This window comes from Balaenoptera physalus (genome assembly GCF_965194825.1).
Source record: "Balaenoptera physalus genome assembly, chromosome: 2".
In the NCBI taxonomy this organism is placed as follows: Eukaryota; Metazoa; Chordata; class Mammalia; order Artiodactyla; family Balaenopteridae; genus Balaenoptera; species Balaenoptera physalus.
In genome coordinates this window covers 76,217,232-76,244,224 of record NC_138883.1, presented here as the reverse complement: position 1 = coordinate 76,244,224, position 26,993 = coordinate 76,217,232, and the positions used below count along the sequence as shown (strand labels likewise).

The window sequence follows — 26,993 nt, the reverse complement described above, 5'->3', positions numbered from 1 at the left end:
AATCCACCTGCCAATGCAGGGGACACGGGTTCGAGCCCTGGTCCGGGAAGATCCCACAGATCTCTGAGTTGATCCACAGTTGATCTCTGCAGAGCAACTAAGCCCGTGCGCCACAACTACTGAGCCCGCATGCTACAACTACTGAAGCCCGTGAACCTAGAGCCTGTGCTCCGCAACAAGAGAAGCCACCGCAATGAGAAACCCGTGCACCGCAATGAAGAGTAACCCCCATTCGCCACAACTAGAGAAAGCACGCACGCAGCAACTGAGACCCAACGCAGCCAAAAATATATTAATTAATTAATTAATTAAAAAAAAAAAAAAAGAAAGAAGCAAGGAGGCTTTTTTGACGGTAGTATTAATTTCACCTCAAATTAGCTGTGTAGAATACCATAATCAGTGGTGTGAAGTATTTAATTTTTAATCTGGTTGAGGTCTTCTGTAGTGTTTGAAAGAAAATGCTGTTATAAAATAAAACATAAAGACAAGAGAGTAAGCAATTTAGAAATGAAAATATACACTTAAGTCAAATTAGTTTTCTCTTTTTTAGATTAAAATTTGAATAGGTGATATAATCACATAGTTAACCACAAAAAACGTGTACAGTGAAAATGTTCATCTCAGTTCTCTCCTCCATCTGCCCTTCCTTCCCCACCCCACTAGGAATCACTTTTATTAGCTTCTTGTGCATTCTTCCAGGATTTATAAAAATATAAACAAATAAAAATACATATTTTTATTTTTTCTCCTATTATTATACACAGAAGTTAGCATGTTATACTTATTGTTCTACACGTTGCTATTTTATTATATCTTAATGTATCCTGGAGATCTTTTCACATCAGTTAATTAGTGTGCTTACTTGATGAATTAGGTCAGTGCTGTCAAGAATACATGTCTGTCACCTCGAATTTTTTAGAACCAAAGGAAGAGTATGCTTGGGGTTTTTTTGTTTTTTGTTTGTTTGTTTTTAGCTATTTCCCAGTCTGAGTTGATTACTTACAAATAGATACAAAGAGATACTAACACTTGCTCCCCCTTTAAAACAAGAAAGTGAAGAAGAATGGAACTGTTCCTTCCGTGCTGTGCCTTGCATCTAAATTTGATCTGGCTTAGATTTGCATTGCTCTTTTTCTTGTAAATAGGCCTCTGTTTTTCATAATTACATTTTGTTTCTAAGGGACTTTGAATAAACACTGGCTATCTGCCTTGTTTTTCTGTTATTGTAAATTTGGATTTTAATAAAAATGGAAAATTTCCTGTCTTTAATCTTTTTGCCAGAGTTGTAGCTTTGGTCTAAATTAGGTTTGAAATTGTTTGGTATTAATCTGCCTTTGTTCTCTTGTTTTGGGGTCAGAGAACTCCTCCACCCCTCCATGTGGTTTTCATTTTCACTTCCATTCTGAGTTTGTTCATTTAGGAGGCTTACGTTAGCTCATTTGCAAATCACTTTTTTTCTTGTCCTCTTTCCCTTCTCTCTTTTATTCATTTTTTAAAATACCATTTTGCTTGTCAGCCAGCTATTTGATATTGGCCTTTGTCTTTGCTTTTCCTATTTTATTTTGAGCTGTTTCTACTTGAGCTTTCACTATAATTTTATAATAAAAGATTGGTAGGAATATAGTACGACTTTATATGTAGCCTGACGTGTTCTAGTTCTATCCAGTGTTCTTTTTACCCATCAAAGACTGTCCAGGTCAATTCCAGTTCACAGTATTAATCTCCACTGTTCCCTCCAAATGATACTGTAGAGCTACTACCATTGTTAATATCCTACCCACTCCATCAAATGAAGTATGAATATAATTTAATTGCCATCAAGGAATATAGTTGATATTTGGCACAGTGGTTGTTTTTTTTAAATAAATTTATTTATTTATGTTTGGCTGTGTTGGATCTTTGTTACTACGCGCAGGCTTTCTTTAGTTGCGGCAAGTGGGGGCTACTCTTCATTGCGGTGCGCGGGCTTCTCATTGCAGTGGCTTCTCTTGCTGTGGATCATGGGCTCTAGGCTCACAGGCTTCAGTAGTTGCAGCACGTGGACTCAGTAGTTGTGGCTCACGGGCTTAGTTGCTCCACTGCATGTGGGATCTTCCTGGACCAGGGCTCGACCCATGTCCCCTGCATTGGCAGTTGGATTCTTAACCCCTGCGCCGCCAGGGAAGCCCACAGTGGTTGTTTCTGATATGCTTGTTTTGAAAGTGGGAAGGTTCTCACTCTGGACTTCCACTGATAGACTTGCAAGATCATGAATCTGGAGGGACAGAAGGAAGTCATTAGGTTTCCTTGGATGCTTGCTCCCCCAAATTACCCTCCTCCTTCACAAACAGATAGGAACCAACACTGTTTAAAAAAACAAATATGGAATTATGGTAAGGGTAATTTTGGATATGTTCTGCCATTCTGCCATTCTTTATGGTGTCCAGCTTCTAAAATATTTCCTACCTACTGACTCATTACTTCAGGATAGCTCTACGGTTGGTCTAAAGGCTTGTTAGCAGGACTCCCAAAGATCTAGAAAACTGATCCTTGGTAAGGTTACACAATACTGGATTCAGGAATGTTCTCAGACCAGAATATACTAGCCTGGAGAGTCTGAGAGAGGTGCCTTAGAGAACCAAACTGTACCCTGCAATAGGATTGTACATTGTATAAACCAGAAACTTGAGGTGCTTCTACCTGAGGAGGGGCTCTGGGCATATCCACACTTGCTTAGGAGTACAAGTGGACTAGACTGAGAAATACTGTTATATTTCCATAGAGTCTAATATGACTCTCACTTACTTAGAGTTTTCAGTAATAATACACCTTCTGGTGAAGGTGCTGGAGTCAAGATGTTTGTGCTTTTTTTAAAAATTTATATTGGAGTATAGTTGATTTACAATGTTGTGTTAGTTTCAGGTGTCTAGCAAAGTGAATCAGTTATACATATACATATATCCACTGTTTTTTAGATTCTTTTCCCATACAGGCCATTACAGAGTACTGAGTAGAGTTCCCTGTGCTATATAGTAGGTACTTATTAGTTATCTATTTTATATATAGTAGTGTGTATCTGTCAATCCCAGTTTCCCAATTTATCCCTCCCCACCTCCTTTCCCCCCTGGTAATCATAAGTTTGTTTTCTAAGATGTCTGTCTGTACTTCTGTCTGAATTGAAACATTTATTCATCTCTCTGACTGAGCTGACTTTATTTTGTGCCCTTTGGATAAATAACCCTGTTTGATTATTCAAGTGACGTTTGTGTCAGGTCTTGTCATCAGCCTTTACCCAGTATTGGCATTTTTCAACAAAGGCCACTCAGATAACCATAACATTTACTTGACAACACTGTATTGCATTGATATTTGTTCATTTTTTCCACAATTATTTTGAACTATGTTCTTTTGATAATCAGATGTATTAAGGCTTATACAGAAATGCCGAGGGGTGTGTGTGTGTGCGTGTGTGTGTACATACATATGCATATACACATACATATATGTATGTCTAAACCCCCAAATTATCAACTTATAAACTGTTGTCTGTCCATGAAAACTTGAGGAAGCTTGAAGCTTTTCAATGTCCGGAACAAGGCACTTATTGAGTGCACCTCTCCAGGCTGCTGCTCAGAGAGAAGGATAAACATGAAGAGGGTATGTTTATCCATTTACTCAACAAAAGTTCTAGGGATTGGGGAAACAGAGAAGAACAAGACAATGTTCTTGCCTTCAAGGAGTTTATATTTAACTGGGGAGTCAGACGACAAATAAATACAAATATTAAAAAAAAATGTAAGGTAACGATAAGTGTTAAGAAAAAAAAATCAAAGTAAGAGGATGGAAAGTAATAGAGAAAGGAAAGGCAAGTTAAAACTACAGTGAGATACCATTTCACTATCACTATTATGTCTATAATAGATAAGACAGACATTAACAAGTGTTGGCAGGATACAGAGAAACAAGAATCCTCATACATTACTGCTGGGAATGTAAAATGGTGTAGCCACTTCGGATAAACAGTTTGGCAGCTTCTCAAAAAGTTAAAGCTACTATGTGACCCAGCAATTCCACTTCTAGGTATCTACCCAAGAGAAATAAAAACACATCCACACAAAGACTTAACACATAAATGTTTACAGCAACATTTACTAATAATGGAAACTGGAAACAACTGGTGAATGGATAGATAAAATGTATGGCCATACCATGGAATACTTTTCAACAATAAAAAGGAACAAACTGCAGACACATGCTGCATCATGGATGAGCTTCAAAAACACGCTGAGTAAGACAATTCAGATACAAAAGAACATGTATCCTATGATTCTGTTTATATGAAATATCCAGAAAAGACTAACTTATAGAGACAGAAAGTAGATTAATGGTTTCCTGGGGCTCAGAGTAGAAAAGGAGATTAATGTAAATGGGCATAAGGGATCTTATTCAGGGGGTAAAAATGTTCCAAACCTGATTTATGGTTGTGGTCACACTACTGAGTAAAGTTACTAAAAATCATCGAATTGTACACTTGAAATGGGTGAATTTTATGACATGTAAAATATACCTCAGTAAGGCTATTAAACAAAAGAGGGAATTCCCTGGTGGTCCAGTGCTTAGGATTCCATGCTTTCACTGCCAAGGGCCGGGGTTCAATCCCTGGTCGGGAACTAAGATCCCACAAGCCGCACAGCGTGGCCAAGGGGAAATAAAAAAAGAGAGAGAGAGAGAGAAAGTAATAAAGAAGCAAGAGATTTCGAATAGGTTAGTGCTGGAAAGGCCTCCCTGAGGAGCTGGCATTTGAATAGACACCTGAGTAGAGGAGGGAGTGAGCAATGGAATGACTAGGGAAGAGTGTTCAAGCGACTAGCATGAAGGTTCTGAGGGAACTTAGCAATTTAGCAACAGCAAGAAGGCCAATATTATTAGAGTAGAGTGAACAATGGAAATAATGGTGGGAGACAAAGTTGGAGATGTGGGCAGGTGTTGTAGGTCATGGTAAGAAGTTTGGATTTTATTTTGAGCATGAAAGGAGGCTAATGAAAGGATTTTTAAAACTGATTTACCCTAAACAACACAACAACAACAAACAACTCAACTGACTACTTTGGAGAAAATCCATGGTATGGGGCAAAAATTGAAGTAGGGTGATCAGATAAGAGACCACTGTGGTAGACCAGGTTAAAAGTTGGTTTGCATCAGTGATGGTGAAGGAGGTAGTAAGATGAGGTCAGAATTTGGAGATATTTTGAAGATAGAGCAGACAAGAATTTCTGACATATTGGAAAAAAGTATGAGAAGAAAAGAAGAATCAAGAATTGTTCCTAAAATTTTGCCCCAGTAGGTGAGGTGAATGGAGCTGCCATTTACTGAGATGAGACTCTTAGGGAGGAGCAGTTTGTTTTTATAGCTGATAAGTTTTAAAAGTCTAGACCTCCAGGTGGACATGTGGGGTATGCAGTTGGATAAATGAGTCTGGAATCAAAGAGAGGAGATTTAAGCTAGGTACATAAATTTGGAAGTCATTAGCATATAGATGACATTAAAGCAAATGATCTAAATGATATTATCTAAGGGACAGAAATCAGGATGTGGGGAATGATTCAGCAAAGGAATTTGAGAATGACCCATTAGTGAGGTAGGAGGAAAATCAGAAAATAGGATGTCTTGGAGGACAAGTGAAGAGAGCAGTCAAGGTCACTCACTGCTTACCTTGACATGTAGTCTTGAAACTGTGCACCTCAGATTGGGACTTGAATCCACGCAGCTGGGACTTGAACCCAGCCAAAACCCACAGTCTTCCAACTGAGATCACACACCTGGTTTTAGGACTTAATGAAGCTCAGATTCTTGATGTCTCAGCACAGAAAGAATTCAGTGAGAGACAAAGTGATAGGTAAGAAGTGGATTTATTTATACAGAAACACACTCCACAGGCAGAGTGTGGGCCATCTCAGAAGGTGAGAAAGGCACCGGGGTATGGGGTTGTCAGTTTTTATAGGAGTGGGTGACTTCATAGGCTAAGGAGTGGGAGGAGTATTCCAGCTATTTTAGGAAGTGGCGGGGATTTCCAGGAATTGGGCCACCACCCACTTTTTGATCCTTGTGGTCGCCTTAGAACTGTCATGGCGCCTGTGGGTGTGTCATTTAGCTTGCTGATGTGTTACAATGAGCGTATACTGAGGCTCAAGGTCTAGTGGAAGTCGACTTGTCCACCATCTTGGACTCATTTGGTTCTAATCCATTTATGTCCTGTCCTGGGGCTATGTCATTCTTTCAAATGTCGTGCCCTGCTCCCTTCCCTCCTGTTTCAGTCTTAGTGGAGCAACAAGAATGACACTGATACCAAGCAGGACCTTGTGGGGCTCCTGGGCACAAAAGCCGTTCTGTGACCCCCACTTCTTTTTTTTGTTTGTTTGTTGGCCACACCTCGAGGCATGAGGGATCTTAGTTCCCGGACCGGGGATCAAACCTGTGTCCCCTGAAGTGGAAGCACTGAGTCCTAACCACTGGACCGCCAGGGAATTCCCCTCCGCCCCCAACTTCTTGATTACAGGAAATAGGCTTCTTTCAGCCTCCATGACCTTCTCTGAGTTCCAATGGGCAGGTTCAAACAGATGTTAATTAGGGAAGGGAGGGGATGCAGAGACAAGGGAGGAAGAGTCAAGAAACAATAGTGCAGTCTTGGGGCAGAGTCCTGGTTCCAGCCCTCAAGGGATATGCATAACAATATCTTTGAGCTGTTTTGCAGATTCTGAAACCCCCACCTGGTAGAAGTGTGCTGCCCACCAGCACGTAGACTGGTTGGAACCAGAAGATTGATGATGCTGACTCCCACTTACCTCACCACCAACCAATCAGTAGAATGTCCACGAGCTGATCACGCCCTCTTTGAACCATTACTATAAAACTCCTCACTACCCCCTCCAGGTTGCCTCAAAACACAATTTTGAAGGCACTAACCCTCTGTGGCCCCCTTTACCTTGCAAAGCAATAAAGCTATTCTTTTCTACTGCATCCAAAACTTTGTCTCCGAGATTTAATTCGGTGTCGGGGGGTACAGAGGCCGGATTCAGCTTCAACACCTTGATTAGACTGGACACCAGAAACAATGAGAGATGAGGAAGTAGAGACAACATGTAAAAATAACTCATTTGAGAAATTTTGCCACATAGGGGAGTAGTGGTTGGAGGAAAGATGTGAGGTCAAAGAAAGAGGCTTTAAAAAAATTTTTTTTAAAAATTTTTTAACGATGGGAGACATCTTGAAACAGAGAGGCCCCAAATGGGACTTGCATATGATATGAGGGAGGAGACAAGATGGTTTGTACTATTGACTGGGAGTTAAATGGGACCTTTAATTGATTATCCATTTAGTACCCTATGACTTGTTTATCGTATAGTTACAACTGCGCCGTGCGATAGGGACTCTTGATAGTGAAAAGAAATGAGTCCACACTGATAGCTTGGACTTTGACTTGATATCTGTCCATAAGAGGGCAACAGAGAAAGAGCCCTGCAAGGTTGTCCCTGCAGGGTAATATTACATACTCTTCAAAGATATTAGAGGGAACTGAGCCCTTCCTTCCCAGAACCTCAATGCTAAAATTCAGCTTGGAGACCCCAAAGCCTCCAGACTTTGGGACATTCTCAGATAGTGTGGCCAGGCTTTGAGATCTGGAGGTAAGGAAGCCGGTAAGGAAGTAATTGTAAAGTTGATTGAATGTGGAGGAATGGCCAGTATGGAGGGAAGTTGCAGCTATTTCGTGGAAGCATTTTTAAAAAGAATGAGGCTAGACGACCATTGTTAGTATAAATAAACTGATTCCAGGGGAGTATTCACTGCCACAATCATTCCAAATGACCCATTGATGCTGAATCTCAAAGTGTGTGGCCAAAGTTTACAAAAAAAAAAAAAAAAAAAAAAAAAGCCAAAAAAAGTCAAGTAGAGAAGGATTTAATCTGTAAGGGGAAGGGGGTGGGGAGAGAGGAAGACACTCCTGCTGTGATTGGATCTTTAATGTGAACAACCATAGCATGTAACATGTACAGAGTGCTTTACAATCTACAAAAGATTTTACATTCTTTGTCCTTTTTAGTTTTGATATTTATGGAGCCTATTGAGTATCATTAATATTATTCTCATTTTCATTTTTCAGATGAAAAAAGAGAGGCTTAGAGAAAGGTCACCTGACTTTTCCACCATCACACAGCAAAGGAATGACTAAGCTAGGACTCATATTCACAACTTTTGTCTCCAAATCTTTGAATCTATAGAGAGTGATGTGGGTGGGTACTGTGTGGAAACACATCACATGTTTGGGCTGAAAATGAAGGTCCGATGGAGTTATGCCTGGTGGCAAATTGGAGATGAAATGGAGTAGTGAGGAACTGTGTTCTATCGTTTTAAAGGATTGTTGATGTAAAAGAAGAATCAAATTTATTTTGTGCAATTTTGGTGAGTTAAGATTAGACTGGAAGAGAGGTTCCACTCAATTTGTGAAGAGCTCCACAAAAAAGAAATTGTTAAGTTCTTCAAGTGTGGAAACAGGGGCTAGATGAATATTTGGCAAAGCCATAGAGAGAAATCTTTGACCTTACAACCTCTAAAATTCTATACAAATCAAGTAGCTTGAAACATTAGGACTTGTTTGGAAAAGCCTGAATAACAATGATACACTTCCCCAACACTAAAAATCAAGCAGCTTGAAACATCAGGACTTGTTTGCAAAAGCCTGAATAGCAAAGGTACACTTCCCCAACACTTAAGTTATATGGAAGGAAGATTAGATGTTACACTGTACATTCATGTTGCAATAATTATATGTATATGCATGTCCACTTCTTCTTGAAGAAGGTAAGAGGTGAGGAGTTGGGAGGCTAGATTAGGAAGAGTTGGGAGCTGTGACTGATCCCAGACCAAAGTGGAAGCAGTTCACCACTTCATCAGACAGGAAACTCAGCAATTGAGAAATCTTTAGCAGCACACCTGGAGGAGTTCACCAGGGGACTGAGGCAGTAACTCAGAAAGGATGGGTGGTGGAAGGGTTACACAGGAACTTTGAGGAAGGAGTGATTTATGGGCGGAAGCCTTGCCAGAAGTGCAGTCAGTGGTGAAGAAAGCCATTTGTTCTGGGAGAGCAGTTTAGAAGGAATATGTTTTGTGTGGGCAGTAGTTCATGAGGAAAGTGTTTGTGGGGAAGAGAGATATGGGGCTAGTGATATGCATGAAAGCACTTGTTGAGAATGTGGTTTGTAGGGGGCTTGCATTGCTGGGGCTGTGAGGGGGGCGGGTGTTTTGTGCAGAAAGAGGCCACAGGGACAAAGAAAAGAGTCCCCACTGTGGCCTTTAAAAAATAGATGCATATACATATTTAAAAATTGAAATAAAAATATTATGATTACAAAAACAATACAGGTCAGTAGAACAACTGGACTATATAAAGAAAAAAGAAGAACCCCTATATCACCTCAGCCAAGATAAGCACTGTTAACAGTTTGGTGCACTTACTATGGATTTTTAATTTTTTTTGGAAAAAAATTTTAAAGTATAGTTGATTTACAATATTGTGTTAGTTTCAGGTGTACAGTAAAGTGATTTGGTTATACATATACATATGTATATATCTATATCTTTTTTAAAAAATTCTTTTCGATTATAGTTTATTACAAGATATTGAATATAGTTCCCCGTGCTATATAGTAAATCCATGTTGTTAATTTTGGAAATTTTTAATGTCCATTTTCTCCCCAACTGTTTACTTTGAAAATCTTCAAGCCTATAGAAAAGTGGAAAGAATAGTGCAATGAACACTAGTATACCTTCCACCTGTCGACTTAAAAAAAAATATTCACAACCTAAAAGTTGAGAGTTATGTTTTATTTGGTGGGAATTTTTAGGACTTCAAGCCCAGAAGGCAGCATCTCAAGTAATCCTGAGCGAACTGCTGCGAGGAGGCGAGGGGGGGAAGGAGCCAGGATATATACGAGTTTTGTAACAAAGCGCAGGTAGTCTGAACGTCAAAAGATTATTGTTAATTAAAAAAAACCCAGATATGTCAATTTAAGGAATTTAGCACTTTTCTGAGTATGGGAAGATGCAAGAGTCTGGGCTCACTAAAGTCATTCCTTTGATATGCACCTCAGCTATCTGTGGCCAGTATCCTGTGTTTTCATGTCCTGAGTTTCCTCAGGGCTTACGGGGGCGGGTGATGGCTGCTAGATGGCAGGTATTCTTTCCCTTCCTGAGTTCCCTCAGGGCTCACCAGCTCACTATCTGCTGTGACTGCAATCGCTGATGACTGTGACATCCTTTGTTTACTGATATGGCAGGCAATATTTCATTTATCACACTTAATTAATCAATTGTTAACTTTTAGCCACATATATACTTCCTTTTTTTTCTGAGCCATTTGAAAGTAAATTGTTGCAGACATCATGTCAGTTCACTTTTTAAAAAAAAATATTCATTTATTTAGGCTGCACTGGTTCTTAGTTGTGGCGCATGGGATCTTTAGTTGTGGCATGCATGTGGGATCTAGTTCCCCAACCAGGGATCAAACCCTAGTCCCCTTGGTCTATAACCTGTCATTTAGGAACATCATGCCCATAGGACTGGCTTACCCATCTGCTGATCTTACCAGGGTATATGAGGAGCTTCCTGGGGAAAAAAGCCTGTGTTTCTTGAACTGATAGTTGCCCTGATGATCATCATTACCTGACCAGAGCACAAGACACAGTTTCATGAAGGGAAAGCAAGCCCCTTTACCCTGAAATTTTAGCTGAGTTGCTCTCCCATGGGATAATTCTTTGTGCAGGGAAAATATCTGATTTGCAAATTGAAGGGCACCTGTGATTACTTTGTTGGCTTAGGCTTTTTTGTTTATTTGTTTGTTTTTGGATATAGTTGTTGGCTGTCCTTTCAAGAATGTTCCTAGGTATAAGAAGGTAAACATGGAGGTCTGTGAGATAATTTTAACATTTCAGAAAGTTTTTCTTTTTTTTTTGACTGTGTTGGGTCTTCGTTGCTGCGTGCAGGCTTTCTCTAGTTGGCGGCGAGCCAGGGCTACTCTTCGTTGTGGTGCGTGGGCTTCTCATTGCGGTGGCTTCTCTTGTCGGGGAGCACAGGCTCTAGGCGTTCGGGCTTCAGTAGTTGAGGTACGTGGGCTCAGTAGTTGTGGCTCGCGGGCTCTAGAGCGCAGGCTCAGTAGTTGTGGTGCACGGGCTTAGTTGCTCCATGGCATGTGGGATCTTCCCGGACAAGGGCTCGAACCCATGTCCCCTTCATTGGCAGGCGGATTCTTAACCACTGCACCATCAGGGAAGCCCCATTTCAGAAATCTTAATGAAGACCACAAATTTACTCTAAATAGACTGCAACATGCTAACTAAAACTAAGTTTATCTGAATGATAGCAATCCATTATGGCAACCCTGGTTATCTCATTCTTATCAAAAACTTTTTGGCAAAGTTTTTTCTATTTTTTATTAATACAAATGGAAAAATTACATTGTGGTGATTCATAAGTATAACAGCAAACTTTCCTTAAAACTTGAAATTTTTAGTGCCATCTGAGAATTAAATCGGGTTAGATCAGCAGTTGGTAAATAGTAGCCATTGTGGACAAAGAACATCACCCGCCATTCCAGTAAACAAGAAACGTTGTCCACCACCAAGCCGTTAGTCAGTGCAGCTGCCCTCACAGTACGCCCTGACTGTACACCCTGCAGGAGTTCAACATGGAAAAAAACAGGATACTGGCCCTAGACAGTTAAGATGCATATCTAAGGAACTATTTCAGTGAGCCCCAGACTCTTGTATTTTCCCATACATAGAAAAGAACTAAAATCATTAACTTGGGATGTCTGTTTTTTGTGATTAGCAGTAATCTTTTGATGTCCAACTACATTTTTTTTTTCAGCAAACACTCCTGTATATCCTGGCTCCTCCCTTACTTCTTTCTTTTTTAAATTAATTTATTTAATTTATTTATTTTTGGCTGCATTGGGTCTTCATTGCTGCACGCGGGCTTTCTCTAGTTGCTGCGAGCAGGGGCTACTCTTCGTCGCGGTGCGCAGGCTTCTCATTGCGGTGGCTTCTCTTGTTGCGGAGCACAGGCTCTAGGCATGCAGGCTTCAGTAGCTGTGGCATGTGGGCTCAGTAGTTGTGGCTCGCAGGCTCAGTAGGTGTGGTGCACGGGCTTAGTTTCTCCGTGACATGTGGGATCTTCCCGGACCAGGGCTCGAACCCATGTCCCCTGCATTGGCAGGCGGATTCCCAACCACTGCACCACCACGGAAGCCCCCTCCCTTACTTCTTGGGAACAGTTCCTCAGAGCTCTCTGAGACGCTGTCTCCTGGGCTATAGTCCTCAGTAGGGTCACTGAATAAAACATAACATGCAACTTTTAGGTGGTGTGTTTTTCTTCAGTTGTCACCACCATTTGTAAAATCAAACCACTGAAATTCCGAATTTATTAGTGGAGTCCGGGTGGCCACTAAGAACCCACAGATTCCAGTTTGGGGACCAAAATGTAGGCTTAGGGAAGTACAGCAATTTTAGCATCCTCACAGCTAAAATATAATCAATCAAAGTGTATCTTGCCTTTTTTCTCTTACCTAAATTTGATTTGTGTTGTCATTTATTGTAGATAGTTTTGCAAGCTGCCTTTAATCCTACCTTTGAATAGGTGGAGTATAAAAGAATGCAAACCAACAAGCATGCCAACGTATGTTAAGGAGGAGCTTGGGAAGTTTGGAGATTAGAAAGGGAAATTCTAAATTTTGGGAGTTGCCTCCGTGTAAACCACCACTGCTCAGTGGCAAGATGCTGGCTCAGTCCTTAATTCTGAGTCAGAAATGTTTCCTCACCCTCGTCCTGGCCTGAATAAATCTCAAAGCTACTCACCTCTCCTGCTCACCAAGCAAACATCTCTTCATGGTTTTCTCTCCCACTTAAGTCAGGGAGAAAATATTGGGGCAGGATTATTTTTCACTGCCCAAATTTTTCAATGTAGCTCTTGCTTATGGTTTTATTTTGGGATAGGTTGGTGTGATTCAATCCAGACAAAGTCAAACGTGGACCTGTGAGTTGAGGACGGACCTAGTGTGGCTTGCGTCATTGTGCTGACTCCACCACCTGAAGCCGTGCCTGTGTGGCCATCTGGCTTTGCTGGATGCTTTTGTTATCTCACCTCAGTCTAAGCAAGAGAATCATTGTAGCTTAACAAATGTAGGTTATCAGGAACCAAGAGGTCTGGGAATAATAAAATTGTCTTTGGTAATTAAAAGATTAGAAGCCACCAGCTTTTTTTGTTCGGTTTTGGTTTTGGCTGTACCACACAGCTTGCAGGATCTTAGTTCCCCAACCATGGATTGAACCTCTGCCCGCTGCAGTGGAAGCACAGAGTCTTAACCACTGGACCACCAGGAAAGTCCTAGAAGCCACCAGTTTAACTGGTATATCTTCGTTTGACTTCAGAGGCTTTTTGCCACTTGAATTAAATGTGGTTCCACTAAAACTTGTTTGACGACTGCCTCAAGTTGAAATACCACACAGTGACAATTATTTGAAGTTTGGTCCTTTCCCTGTGAATTTTACTGTTTCAGTGTTTTGTTCTAAAAGAGTTGTGTTACAATTACCTTTCAGCCATTTTACAAATGGTCATCTTCCACTCCAAGAGACACACACACTCACACACTCACACATTTCTTTACTAGTGTTCTTTCTTTCTCACTCTTAGTGTCTAGTACCATTATGCACCTCAGGAATTGCCAAGAATCCCTCGCTGACCTGACGATCTATCTCCATACTTCTTCTTGTTCATACTAGAACTTCCAAGAACGTAGACTTTTAGTCAGACGGATCTGAGTTCAGATGCTGCCCTTGTCATTTACTAGCTCTATGATCCTGGGTATTTTACTAAGGTTCCTAATGCTTTGTTTTCACATTTGTAAAATGGGAATATAGTATCAGTTACCTCACAGTATTAGATGAGATACTGTAAATAAAGTGCTTAAGACAATTCCCTGGCCCTTAATCAGCACTTTATAAATGCTAGCTATTATTTCTTTTCATCTCCTAGTGGCAAGGCATCCTGTTATAGGAAATCACACTAAGTTGATATTGACTTTATATTTTTTTAATTTTTTAATTAATTTTGATTGGAGTATAGTTGATTTACAATGTTGTGTTAGCTAAGTTGATATTGACTTTAAACCCAATTAAATGTGTCAACCTTTTGGGGGGAATCATTTCATTAAAAAAAAAAAAAAAGCAGGGAAAGATGAATGTCATTCGGTGATTTTTATCCTGTGTTCACAAATAAGGCTGGCTCTATGTGCAGCCATGGAGATCTTGAGATGATCTGAAGGAGAGTTTGTAGTCTAATGCAAGTGAGCAACATCTGTTCTTTCTCCTGCTTTCTTTCTTCCAGGACTCCACTTGCTCCAGATGCCCTGCAGTGTCAGTGCTGTGGCAGAAAATGACAAATAGAGGGCACAGTGCTTCCCACCTTCGTCCTGTCTCTCCCGTGGTCTCTAGAAGTGATTCCACTGGTTCGGCTCACCTACATCTACCCCTCCCCTGCCCTACCCTCAGACCTTAGAGCATTCCATTCCTATTCTACTCACAGCAATATCTGGCCACTGCCCAGTCTCAGATCTGACTTGACTCAGCCAAAGGCTCATGTGTGGGGTGAGGCTTGCCAGCACTCAGGGCTGACACAAAGCCTCTTGAGCACTTCCCCCTAAAGCTCACTTTTCCCTGAAACCTCTGATGTTTTGTGTATCTTCTTCCTGAACAGTCAGCAAGGGAAAGCAGCAGTAAGTCAGGGAGTAGTTTGAATTACTACGTGCAAAAATCCCCAAACAAAACAGAAAAACTCCCTGAGCTCACTCATCCCTCACCTCCTTCCACACAGAGCTCTCAGACTTCCTTTTTGTACTTTCCTTCCCCTTCAAGGTGATTTTTAAAAACTTTTTATTATGAATAATATTCAAACATGCCCTGAAGTAGAAAGAAGAGTATGATTAGTTTCCAAGTGCCTACCACATGCAACTTCAACAATAATCAAAGTTTTGCCTATCTTGTTTCGTTTACCCTTCTTATTTTATTATTTTTATCTGTGCTCATTTATTCCTAGAGTATTTTTAAGCTAATTATGAGTTTATTTTATTTTATTTTTTTTGCTGCCCCCCGCAGCATGTGGGATCTTTGTTCCCTCACCACGGATCGAATCCGCGCTCCGTGCATTGGAAGCGCAGCGTCTTAACCACTGGACAGCCAGGAAGTCCTGATAAGTTCATTTCTAATGACTCTCCTTCTCCCTGAGTTAAAGCTGGGATTTGGGTGGAGGGAACCAAGTGTGGTGAGTTCCCCTCCTCACCCTGCCTCCCTAGCTCTCCTCACTGCCTCACAGTCACAATCAGGTGCGAATACAGTTGCATAACCTGATACTGATTTTTCTAATAAGTAATGTTAGTTACCTTCTTTATGCCAGACACTGGGCTAGGCACTGAGAATAGAAGAGAGATAGGATAAGAAACTCTCAGTTCGGTGGGAAAGAAAAAAAGCAAAGGGGCAAGACTGTTGGTTTGGCCCGATTATTCATGCAGGTGCAGCAAAAGTGTTAATTTACCATATAGGCTCCTTAAATCTTCTTTGTAAATCTAGAGCCATATTTATTGATAAGGCCACAATAGTAACTTCTTTCTGGAAGTTTCCTTAAGGAATCTCAGATTGGACTGTTAAAAGCCTCTATCATTTGCTATCTTGAGTTTGGAAAAACCAAGCCCAAGAAACTCTTTCCACCAGATTTCACCTATAGTACATATAAATTTGGGTGAATCCCTTTCTTCTCAAGGTTCTTACAATTTCTTAAAGTTCCTGGCCTGCCAGGAAGTGATCTTCCTTATCTCCTGCAAACCTGTAATCCAGTAAGCCAGGTCCTGAGATGTTCTCCTGAGAAGACTTTGTAAGTATTGATTCATCATAGTAGATTAAAAGAGCATCATTCTCAAAAATGATATCTGGGCAAGGCCTTGGTTGCATAACTGATTTTTCCATTATATCTTAGTAAAAAGAGGGCAGGTTCTTACTGAACCTATGCAAATAGCTATATTGCCATGAAAAGTACAGAGATTTGGTAAATTTATGGGTCAAATGTGTGGGTCAGTGAGAATCATATATCATCTTTAAATGTTTATTTCAGTTAAAAAAGCAGTCTAGGGACTTTCCTGGTGGTCCAGTGGTTAAGATTCCATGCTTCCATCGCAGAGGGGCATGGGTTCCATCCCTGGTCTGGGAAGTGAGATCCCACATGCTGTGCGGTGCAGCTAAAAAAAAAAAAAAAAAAAAAAAGAAGAAAACAGAGTCTAGTAATTTGTTATGGATTACAGAGAGTTTAAGAAGAAAGAAAAAAGCCATATTTATATATTCAGAATAGAACATGAAAACAGCATTAGCATTAAGGCAGAACATTAAAACAATATTCCTAACAAATAACCACAAATGTTCCTTATTAGTTCATTCAGTCTTATGCAACTAATTCTTGTTCTGCTGGATTTTGAGTCAGCAGTCTCAGAAGCCGCCTACTTTTGACTACAAAGAGTTCTAGAAATCCTGAGTCAGTCCGCTGGTTTGGTATGAAAGATGTCTAAGTTATGTCAATTCAAAAGGCAGTACAGCTGTCCCTTGGTATCCACAAGGGATTTGTTCCAGAACCCCTGGGAATATCAAAATCCAGGGATGCTCAAGTTCCTTGTACGCATAGAATGGCGCAGTACAATTGGCCTTCTGTGTTCTCGGGTTCCACGCTCGAGGATATGGAGGGTACACTGTGCTTAAGAGAGTTTATGCTTTAAAGTGTCAATGGCTTGAAGTATCTGGTACAGTCCTTTTTCATAAGATTGCCTTTTTTTCTTTTTGGCTGTGCTGCACGGCTTGTGGGATCTTAGTCCCCCGACCAGGGATTGAACCACAGCCCTCAGCAGTGAAAGCGTGGAGTCCCACCGGACTGCCAGGGAATTCCCGAGATGGTCTCTTTTTTTAATTGAAGGTACAAATTCTGGCCTGTAGTTTATAGGGGAGGCTTCAGGCAAGCATTAAAGTAAAACAAAAACTATCTGTAGGTAACAGAGCCTAAAAATGCCTGTGATTACTTTGTAGTTGATAATTTTCATAATAAGAGTAGTGTAACTTACAGGGAAATTTGTTTGCTTCTTTGGCATGCAAAACCAGTTAATAAAGTCATATCAAAAATTTTTCTAGACAAAATGTCTCTAAAGATAGTTGTTAAGCCTATTTCAAAGAAGTCAGTGAATGTTATATTGATTGATAAAAACGGATGAACATAATTTTTATAGAGAATACAACCCAGAATGTCAGTGAACTGGCATATTTCCTAGCAAAGGTGTAGGCTGTGAGAAGACAAGAGAACTTGGATAGAGGAGTCGAAGGTTGGATGTGATTTGGGGGAGCTCCTTCTTTAGACTTTTTTGGTTCTGAAAGTTCCTGTTGCATCAGAGTAAGGTGGTTGTGGTCACTTTCATTGATCATATGTTATTAACAAAACGCCTCCAATGTCACAAAGCTGCCAAAATCACTCTTTTAGAAAGAACAAGACATAACACCCCCATAGGGTCATTATCTACCAGTTAGACCCAGGGCTATGCAGGACCTGAAAAGGTAAAAGCCTGAATCAGGAGAACTGCAGTGATTAGAGAGGGGATAAAAGGATTGTGAGAGTGAAAGATCTGGCAGAGGTTAGTAGGGCTGGGTTCTACAGATTGTGAGCCAGTCTGTGTATTACATTTTACAAATGTGATTTGTTATGATTCTCAATAATAACTGAAAATACCCATCTTATATATATGCAAGATTGTTTTGGGCATCAATGGTAACCGATTGTTCTCTAGATCCACAAGGAAATTATTTTAACTGGAACAAACTATCAGGGGCAAGGTGGATAGTGTAAGAGAAGGAACAATCCGTGGGAGTAGGTAGATCAGGATTCCATTCTTGTTCTGCCATTAGCTCTGTGGCCTCAGTTTGATGGCAAAAAAGGAGAAATAATTCTAGTGCTTCTTACTTTGTGTAGAACTTGTAAGGGTCATATGAGGTCATTTCTGAGAAAATGCACCAAAATGCAAAGCCATCTATTTAGGTCCCTAGAAAACCTAAACACCACCTTTGCATAGATTGGAAGAAAAGCCCCTTCCTCTGGGGGAAATCAGCTCTGTGCCAGTTTGTACAGTTTGCTGAGCAGAGCACGAATTAGGTTTTACTCTCTACTTGTCCCCTTGGCTGGCCACCCTGAGCAGAGCATAACCTTTAGAATGGTTTCTGTAAGAAGAACTACACTACATAATATCATAAGGAAGCATTCACTAGCAGGATATTTGCCGAATACCCTTAATAGACGAGACCTTATTGTGTTCGGTGGGTCAGGGTAAAATGATGCTAAGTTCTGTACACAATTGAGCACTCTGGGATCTAACAATGGTCAGTGTTTAGATATCAGGTCATCTCAAATAATGTGTCCAGCTCTGAAAAAATGACCGCCCTTAACCCTGGACTTTTGTGTATCTGGAGGGCATGTGAGTGACAAAAACCCTGGGAAAAAAGCTTATTTGGGACCCAAGCAGAGTTGGATTCCTTATTAGTAAGACATTGTTCAGCATTCTTACCCTTCTTTTGTTTCTATGTCTCCCATCCTAAGAAACTCCTCGCAGCTGGAGAGCTTCCAGCCCAAGGCTGACCTGGATTCCTATATCCAGTCAACTGTAACAAGCAGTAACACTTGCTACTGCGGAATGAGGGAAAAGTTCTCCCGTCCACAGTGTAACAAGACCACTGACCATTTCTAAGTCTTTTAAACCAGTGGTTCTCAACCATGTCACTAGATCCAATCTTTCATAGCAAACATTTTGTATGTCCCTTTTACTATCCTGTAGGGTAAGTCATAGATAAAATAACACATTTATACTCATAAACCCAGGCAATGCATCTTCAGAGTCTAAGCACTCAGAATCATTGTTTTAACAATTCTTTCCTTGCTCTCCTGCCTTATCAGGTTTTCCTCTCTATTTGGTCTTTGTTATCAATAAACAAGCTGTTATTTTTCCCATCTTAAAAAAAAAAAAAGTAAAACACCAACCTTCTCTTGACACTCAGTCTTCTCCAGTCTTGTGACTTTATATACCTAGTCCTATGCTGATGTCTCCTAAATTTATATCTGCAGCTCAGACTCCTTTGAACTTGACTCCTGTATTCACTATGTTCAACTGCCATTTGACACCTTGAAGTGTAATTTTAATAGACATGTTGAACTTAGCATCAACACAGGGTTGGGTGGTGTGGGAGAAGACTGCAAGGATGTACACCAAAATGTAAATGACAGTCTTGATGAGGATCTTGTGTGTGTGTTTCTCTATATTATTATGTAAAACTTTTATAATGAGCATTAACCCTTAAATAAACTTTTTTTTTCTTTTTAAACATCTTTATTGAAGAATAATTGCTTCACAATGGTGTGTTTAAATAAACTTTAAATTTTGCAATAGTTATTGATTCAAAGACAGTACACAGAGATTCCATGTACCCTTCAGCCGGTTTCCCATAGTGATTACATCTTACCTATATATAGTGTAATATCAAAACCAAGACATTGACATTAGCATTGTGTTTGTGTGTGTGTGTGTGTGTGTGTGTGTGTAGTTCTGTGTCATTTTATTTCATGTATAGATTCATGTAACCACCACTGCAATCAAGATCCAGAACTATTTCAACACCATAAAGGTCTGCCTTGTAGTACAACTTTATAGTCACATCTGTATTCCTATCCTACCATCCTAGCCCCTGGCAAACATTACTATGTTCTCCATGTTATATAAATGGAATTATACAGTAATGACCTTTTAATATTATTAGTTTTCCACTCAGAATAATGCCCTTGAGCTCTATGCAGGTTGTCAGGTGTATAGATGTTCCATGGGATACAAGCACCACAGTTTGTTCAGCCCTTCACCTCTTGAAAGATAGTTGACCTATTTCTAGTTTTTGGCTAATCTGAACAGAACTGCTGTGAACATTCATGTACAGGTTTTGTGTGGACATATGTTTTTGTTTCTCTGGGATAAGTGCCCAGGAGTGCCATTGCTGGGTTGTATAATTATACGTTTAATATTTTAAGAATCTGCCAAACTATTTTCCAGTGTCACTGTATCATTTTAAATTCCCACCAGCAGTGTATGAGAGATCCAGTTCCTCTGTATCCTTATTGGTGTTTGGTATTATCACTACTTCCGTGTGTGTGTGTGTGTGTGTGTGTGTGTGTGTGTTTATTGAAGCATAGTTGATTTACAATGTGCCAATCTCTGCTGTACAGCAGAGTGACTCAGTTATACACATGTAGACATTCTTTTTTTTTAAAATTCTCTTCCATTATGGTTTATCACAGGATATTGAATATAGTTCCCTGTGCTATATAGTAGGACCACGTTGTTACTACTTTTTAATGTTAGCCATTCTGATGTGGCTCCCCGGAGTTCTTTCTCTGCAGTCCTTTCCCCTCTGGTACTCCGCAGTGAACTCTAGTTGCCTTGGTTTCCTTGCACTTCCATCTCCTCAACTCAGAGAGACTGATAGACCCTGCCTGGGTTCCCCTCTCTGTGCCAAGTGGCCTAGAAACTCCCTGCAGGGAGAAAGCTCATCCCGTTTGTTTCCCGTCTCTCAGTGATCACTGCCCTTCATTGCTTGTTGTCCAATGTCTTGAAAATCTATTATTTCATATCATTTGCTCATTTTTTCTGAGTTTCAGGCAAAATCCAATCATTGCTATTCCACAGTGGAAGTCCATGCTTTAGATTAATTTACAATGAGAAATAGCTCTCATACTTAGAATCTAGGTCTTAAATGGATTCATGGTCAATTTTCTAATCAGAGTATCTGTTCTGTCTCTCTCTATCTCTCTATATGTATCTACTCACTACCTATCTATCTATCTATCTAGTACAAATTTTGCTTAACTAGATGTCAAGAGTTCTAACATTAGAACTGCCATTACTTATTTGTAGCATCTGAGACATTAACCATTTCAAGTCACTTTCTTTATTTGTAAAATGAAGTATATATGAGCCTTAATTCCTTGAGATGTTAGGATATTGTTTGACTTCTTCTAGGAGAAACAGTGAGTAAAGTTGGTAGCTGTAGTCCTTAGTATGCTATCTCTTTTTTTAAAATTGAAGTATAACTGATGTACAGTCTTATTTAAGTTACAGGTGTACAATGTAGTAATTCACAATTTTGAAAGGTTACACTCCATTTATAGTTATCATAAAACATTGGCCATATTTCCTGTGTTGTATTTACAGCATATCCTTGTAGCTTATTTTATACATAATAGTTTGTATCTCTTAATCTTGCCCCTCCCCCATTCCCTTTCCCCTCTGGTAACCACTAGTTTGTTCTCTACATCTGTGAGTCTGTTTCTTTTTGTTATATTCACTAGTTTGTTGTATTTTGAGATTCCACATATAAGTGGTATCATTTAGTATGCTATTTCTAAACAGGAAAACGGCATTGATCAGATAATGAGCATGTGCTGGTAATTGTTACATAATATTAATAACAATAACAACAATAGTTAATACATTTATCCTTTCGCATGCAGTGCGTTATATAATATTCACAACATCCCTGTGAAGTAAGAGGTAGTATTATTCACATTCAGAAGATGAGAAAACTGTAATCTAGAAAAGGAAAAAAAGAATAAAAACCTGTCCAGTGTAAAGGTTATACTTAGACCACAGACGTAAGTCCTTTCTTCATTTTTAATCAAGGGTTAATTTCAAACAATCCCTAATAGTAACCAATTATAAAGAAGCAGTTGGTGTGTATAGTTGGATATATTATCCCTGCTGACTCCAGACAGCTACTGGGTTCAGCAGAGGCCCCTTTACTCTGCCTTCTTGTTGCACACAGATCTCGTCAGAATGAATGGGCAGAATGGACACCAAAGAGGGGTAGCACGAGCAAATTGTGAGGGTGAAATGCAATAAACGCCCAGCATGAAATAAGTGCTCAATAACGGTTAGTTGTTGTTATTATTATTATTGAAAATCATCAACATCAACACTGTAGAATTCAGCCTGATAGACTTTGCAGATCATAGAAGCTGTTCCCAGACCACCATTTGAAAACTCCTGCCTGAATGACAAAGCCCTGTTTCTGTCTAGAGAGGGTTTTCATACTGCTTTAATAATCTCCAGGGTGCTTTAAAAATATTATCTCATGATGTCACTTTCAGCTAAAGAAGTGAGTTGAATCATCATTATAACCTCCTGATTTTACTCACCTGGGCTATAGGGACTGAGCACTGTTTTGGATATTCTCTCTCTTTTTTTAAAAAAATTTATTTATTTTATTTATTGATTTTTTGGCTGTGTTGGGTCTTAATTGCTGTGCGCGGGCTTTCTTTATTTGTGGTGAGCGGGGGCTACTCTTTGTTGCCGTGCTCTGGCTTCTCATTGCGGTGGCTTCTCTTGTTGCAGAGCACGGGCTCTAGGCGCGCGGGCTTCAGTAGTTGTGGCTCGCGGGCTCTAGAGCGCAGGCTCAGTAGTTGTGGTGCACTGGCTTAGTTGCTCTGCGGCACGTGGGATCCTCCCAGACCAGGGATCGAACCCGTGTCCCCTTCATTGGCAGGCGGATTCTTAACCACTGCACCACCAGGGAAGTCCCTGATATTCTCTTATCTAAGACTAAATTATCAGGTTTCCAAAACCTGATATGCAGTTATTGGCTGAGGGTTGGAAAGAGGGAGTGGAGAATGGAGGGCTGGGTAAAGCTAGGTAAAGATATGTAAAAATTTATCATTGACTCAAATACGCCAAAACTTCTGATGAAGTCATGACACAGTTCTAAAATGCGAAAAGCAAAATAACCATGTTGGAGGGATGACACAAATACAGGCCAAGGAGCTTGACATTTCAGAAATGACAGGGAAAGTTTAAAGGAAGCACATGTGGAGAATATAAGGAAATGACCTTGAAATATATGGGCAAGGGCAGGCTGCTATAAACCACAGGATAGTGGGTGTAACTCAGGAGTGGAACAATTGACTCGGAAAAAAAACTGTCTGCAGTTTCCCAGACTGGATACATTTCCTGTCTTGGATGTCTGGATCTGTTTCAACATCCAAGTAGCCTTACTTCAAAGTGTTCACGGGAGCAGAAAAGACAATTGGCTGAGTGTGTTTATTTAGGGCTGGGGAGGGAGAGTGGGAGTGGGAATGGGCGTAGGAAGTAAGTCTGGGTTTAAGAGCACAGAGAGCACAAGGGGATAACCATTTTTCTGCAGACCAGCAGCCAGGGTACTTCTCAGAGAGAAGGAAAACCTGGGAGGAAAGAACCTGGAAAACAGGACACAAGCATCTTTGAAGTTATTTAGGTATGTAGGTAAGTCACAGTGGTGTTTGGTGCTCCAGGGAACGACATGGGAAATTCTCTCTCTTTTTTAAAATTTAAAAAAATTCGTGGGAATCCCCTGGTAGTCCAGTGGATAGGACTCTGTGCTTTCACTGCAGAGGGCCCGGGTTCAATCCCTGGTGGGGGAACTAAGATCCCGCAAGCTGTGCAGAGCGGCCAAAAAAAAATTTTTTTTTCTGAAATATTTTCAACTTTAAAGAAAAGTTACCACATTAATACAAAGAACTTCTAAATATCCTTTATCCAGTCACAATATTTAAAAATTTTCTTTCCCTTATTAAAAAATTTTTTTCTTTCTCTGTAAACACACATGTACATACACATACATATGATCTATATCTATATCTATATCTATATCTATATCTATATCTATATCTATATCTATCTATCTATATATATTTTTTGTGTGTGGCTGTGCTGCCCAGCTTGTGGGATTTTAGTTCTCCCCACCAGGGATTGAACCCAGGCCCTTGGCAGTGAGAGCGTGGAGTCCTAACCACTGGACCGCCAGGGAATTCCCCATATGATCTTTATTTTGAACCTTGGAGAGTAAGTTGTCTAATCATGCCCCTTTGCACCTTAATATTTCAGAGTTCTTTTTCTAAGAACAAAGATATTCTCTTAAACAATTGTAGCACAAATTTCAAATTCCGTATATCAAACACTGACATAACATTCCTATCTACTCCATTGACAATATTCTCATATTATCAATTGTCTCAAAAATGTTCTTTATGCAGTATTTTTTTCTGGTAGGGAAGGTGTCTCTTTGACAGGGGCATGAGGCTGGCATTGCAGGACAAGGATGCATGCTCTTTCCCTCAGTTTCCTTAGGATCTTTATTAGTAGGGGAACCCTCGCAGGTCAGTTGTTTGGTTTTCTTTGGTTTCGTTCTTATTCCATGTCCTCCCTAAGAGTACAAAAACTAATCAGCAGGAAGTACCCAAGTGCTAAGAGATCTATAGTAGTAGAAGGGATCTGGCATGACAAGATGTAGTTTTAGCAAGGTGAAATTGGGCATCCTCCCTCGTCTCCCTCCCCCCGCCAGCCTCAGTTTAGGAGTGAGAATGGACTATAGTACTTTTCCTATTCCTTTTGATCTTTTTGGGGGAGGGTGGGTAACAGGGAGAATAATAAATACTTGAATGAGCAAAAATTAATTTGGGAAAAAAATAGGGAGATGATCTCCTATGGTAATTCTGATCCTTTACTGAGAATAAGACTTTCTATAAGAATTTCTCTCAAGGGAAGTGTGACACTGTACTTGTTTGTCTTCTTACCCATTCTTTTTGGTGATTTAGAACTAATTTCTGTTTAAGAGTCAATTGATGTCAACTTTCCCCACTGATTCCCCGTATGTGAACCAGTTGCAGAACTGCTACCCTGGTCATCTTCCAGTTCTACAGGATCCACACATTATGCCACAGCAACAGGGAATGTGGTGGGAGGGACAGGAGAAATGGGAAAAGAGTGAGAAAGGATCTCTGCCTTGGGTGGGGAATGGGGTAATGTGGAGAAGGGAGAGGAGACCCCAAAGACTATGCTGTCAGGGTTTAGGGGAATCTACGATCTCTACTGGAGCCAAGTTTCATTTCAAAGTCCATCCTCTGTTTCCCTTCTCCCCTCCAGGCAAAATGAAGCTGACTCTGGTGCAGATCTTTTTCATAATGTTGCTGCTCCTGCTGGGCCTGGGGGTGGGCCTGGGGGTGGGACTTCAGATGGCCGCAGCAGTCCTGGAGGAAAGTGATCAGCTACTGAATGAGTTTCAGTCCAGTGACTCACAGGACAAGGCTGAAGCCACTAGGGAGGGAGCGGGCACCCGAAGCATAGAAACCCTGCTGTTTAGCAACAATGAAGTGGTGCAACTGGAAGAGACCATCATCAGTGAAGATGAAGTTGGAGGAAACAAGATGCTCAGAGCTGAGGCTCTCTTTCAGAGCAACAAAGACTATCTCAGGTCTGACCTGATGGACAGAGAATGCAATGCCCTGATGGCACAGAAGATGAAGCCGCACAACCACACATGCATACCCCAGTACATATTCATCCATGAGGAACTAGATGCAGTCAAAGCTGTCTGTAAGAGTCCTGTTGTTGCCTGTGACCTCAAGGGAGGCAAGTGTCACAAAAGCTCCCGTCCTTTTGATTTGACATTCTGCAAGTTATCCAAACCAGGCCAAGTCACTCCTCACTGTAATTACGTAACTTTCATTCTTGAAAAGTACATTTTTATATCCTGTAGTGACATGAAAGTCCAGGTAACATCTGGACCATGAAGTAACTTCTCTTCTGCACCTTCTCATCTTTGTCTTCCTTTCCACTTCCTCTTTTTCATGCTGTTTTCGTCCTTAGGTATTCTGCAAAAAAGGTTCTGGGAAGAGAGGCTGGCCTATTCTTTATCATATTTGAAAATATAAATCTTCTTTGCCCTAGGGTTCACCCAACTTGCATTTTTTTCCTGGGATTAGAGGTGGTAGAATAGGGTGATGATGTCCGATCTCTGTAGGTTCTCTGTCTCTTAGAGTCTATCTCTCGCCCTGGAAAGAGATAAGTGAAGAACTGCTCTAGTCTCTCCTATGATCCTGGTCAGCAGTCTGTTCCCTGGTCTGGATGCCTTTAGGTGTGGATTACAAGAGTTTAATGCATCCTTTACCCACGTTCTTCCCTGCTACCCACGATGAGCCTCTATGGCAATCACATAAGCCTCCTGGGCTTTCCATGTAGCACTTCTCTGATACAGATGTAAATTAAAGTGATTCTAACTGTGACTGCGTCTGGACAACCATGTGGATCAGGTTTCTTTTCCCGACCCCTGGCTGTAGGGGTCTGCAGGTACGGTGCTATGGTGGTGCAGACTGAGATAAAACATGTCCTGCGGCAAAGACAGCACTCATTTTCTTGACCCTTCTCAACCCTTTTCTTTTTCCTCTCGTTTTTTTTACTACCTGCTATTTTGCATCTTTTTTCCCGCCCTTTATTTCTCCCCCACCCCGCCTCTTTCTCCTGGTCTCCTTTTCCTCTTCTCTTTGGGATCTCCCTGTTCTTTCTCTGAATCCTTTTAGATATTCATTCAACCAACACTGATCTCTTATGCCATGCCAGGTAAGAAGATGTTGGTCCTATAAAGAGTTTGGCATAGGGGGTTAGAGCGAGGGTGGGTCAAGAGAGTGATGAGGAGAGAGAGAAACAGAGAGCTATTTTTAAAAATTATGTCCAATAAGTAGAATAATGGTCACATTAGGTGCTCAATAGATGTAGAATGAATGGGATTGGTGGGAATTTTATTCTCACTCAGCACCTCTTTTCTTCTTTTGCTCTGAGAAACAAGAAAGTTGGTGAAAGAATATTTTCAGCAGAAAAGGGATTGGATCTACTCAAAGAGGAGAAAAGCTATGGGGTTGAATAAATAGAAGATGTAAGTGGTTGTGCTCAGCCTATTTTCTCTGAATTCAAATCTATCAAGAAATAGTTTAGTTCGACATGCATGGGCACAGGAAGGGATCTTAGAAAATGGCAATAAGGATTCACTATG

At 40.5% G+C, this 26,993-nt stretch overlaps 1 protein-coding gene and 1 long non-coding RNA gene across 3 annotated transcripts; one reads left to right on the top strand and one right to left on the bottom strand.

Moving 5' to 3' along the window:
- Positions 1 to 319: 319 nt before the first annotated feature.
- On the bottom strand, positions 320 to 14,942 carry LOC309656297. The gene is made up of 2 exons (XR_014261273.1): positions 5,692 to 14,942; positions 320 to 2,254 (listed from the first exon to the last, which is right to left on the bottom strand). It is a non-coding gene; the product is annotated as an uncharacterized lncRNA (long non-coding RNA).
- A 6,998-nt stretch (positions 14,943 to 21,940) lies between these two features.
- On the top strand, positions 21,941 to 26,229 carry RNASE10 (ribonuclease A family member 10 (inactive)). 2 transcript variants are annotated; one of them, XM_082452465.1, is made up of 2 exons: positions 21,941 to 23,423; positions 25,091 to 26,229. In XM_082452465.1, exon 2 carries the CDS (start codon positions 25,096 to 25,098, stop codon positions 25,735 to 25,737), a length of 642 nt encoding a protein of 213 aa, XP_082308591.1. In that variant the 5' UTR covers positions 21,941 to 23,423; positions 25,091 to 25,095; the 3' UTR covers positions 25,738 to 26,229. The 2 variants fall into 2 exon arrangements, with proteins under 2 accessions (XP_082308591.1, XP_082308590.1); XM_082452464.1 differs by having other exon boundaries at positions 21,941 to 23,431.
- The last annotated feature ends 764 nt before the right edge of the window (positions 26,230 to 26,993 follow it).

Coding starts and splice junctions, on each gene's coding strand:
- RNASE10 (XM_082452465.1), top strand. CDS start 25,096: ATGAAGCTGACTCTGGTGCAGATCTTTTTCATAATGTTGCTGCTCCTG.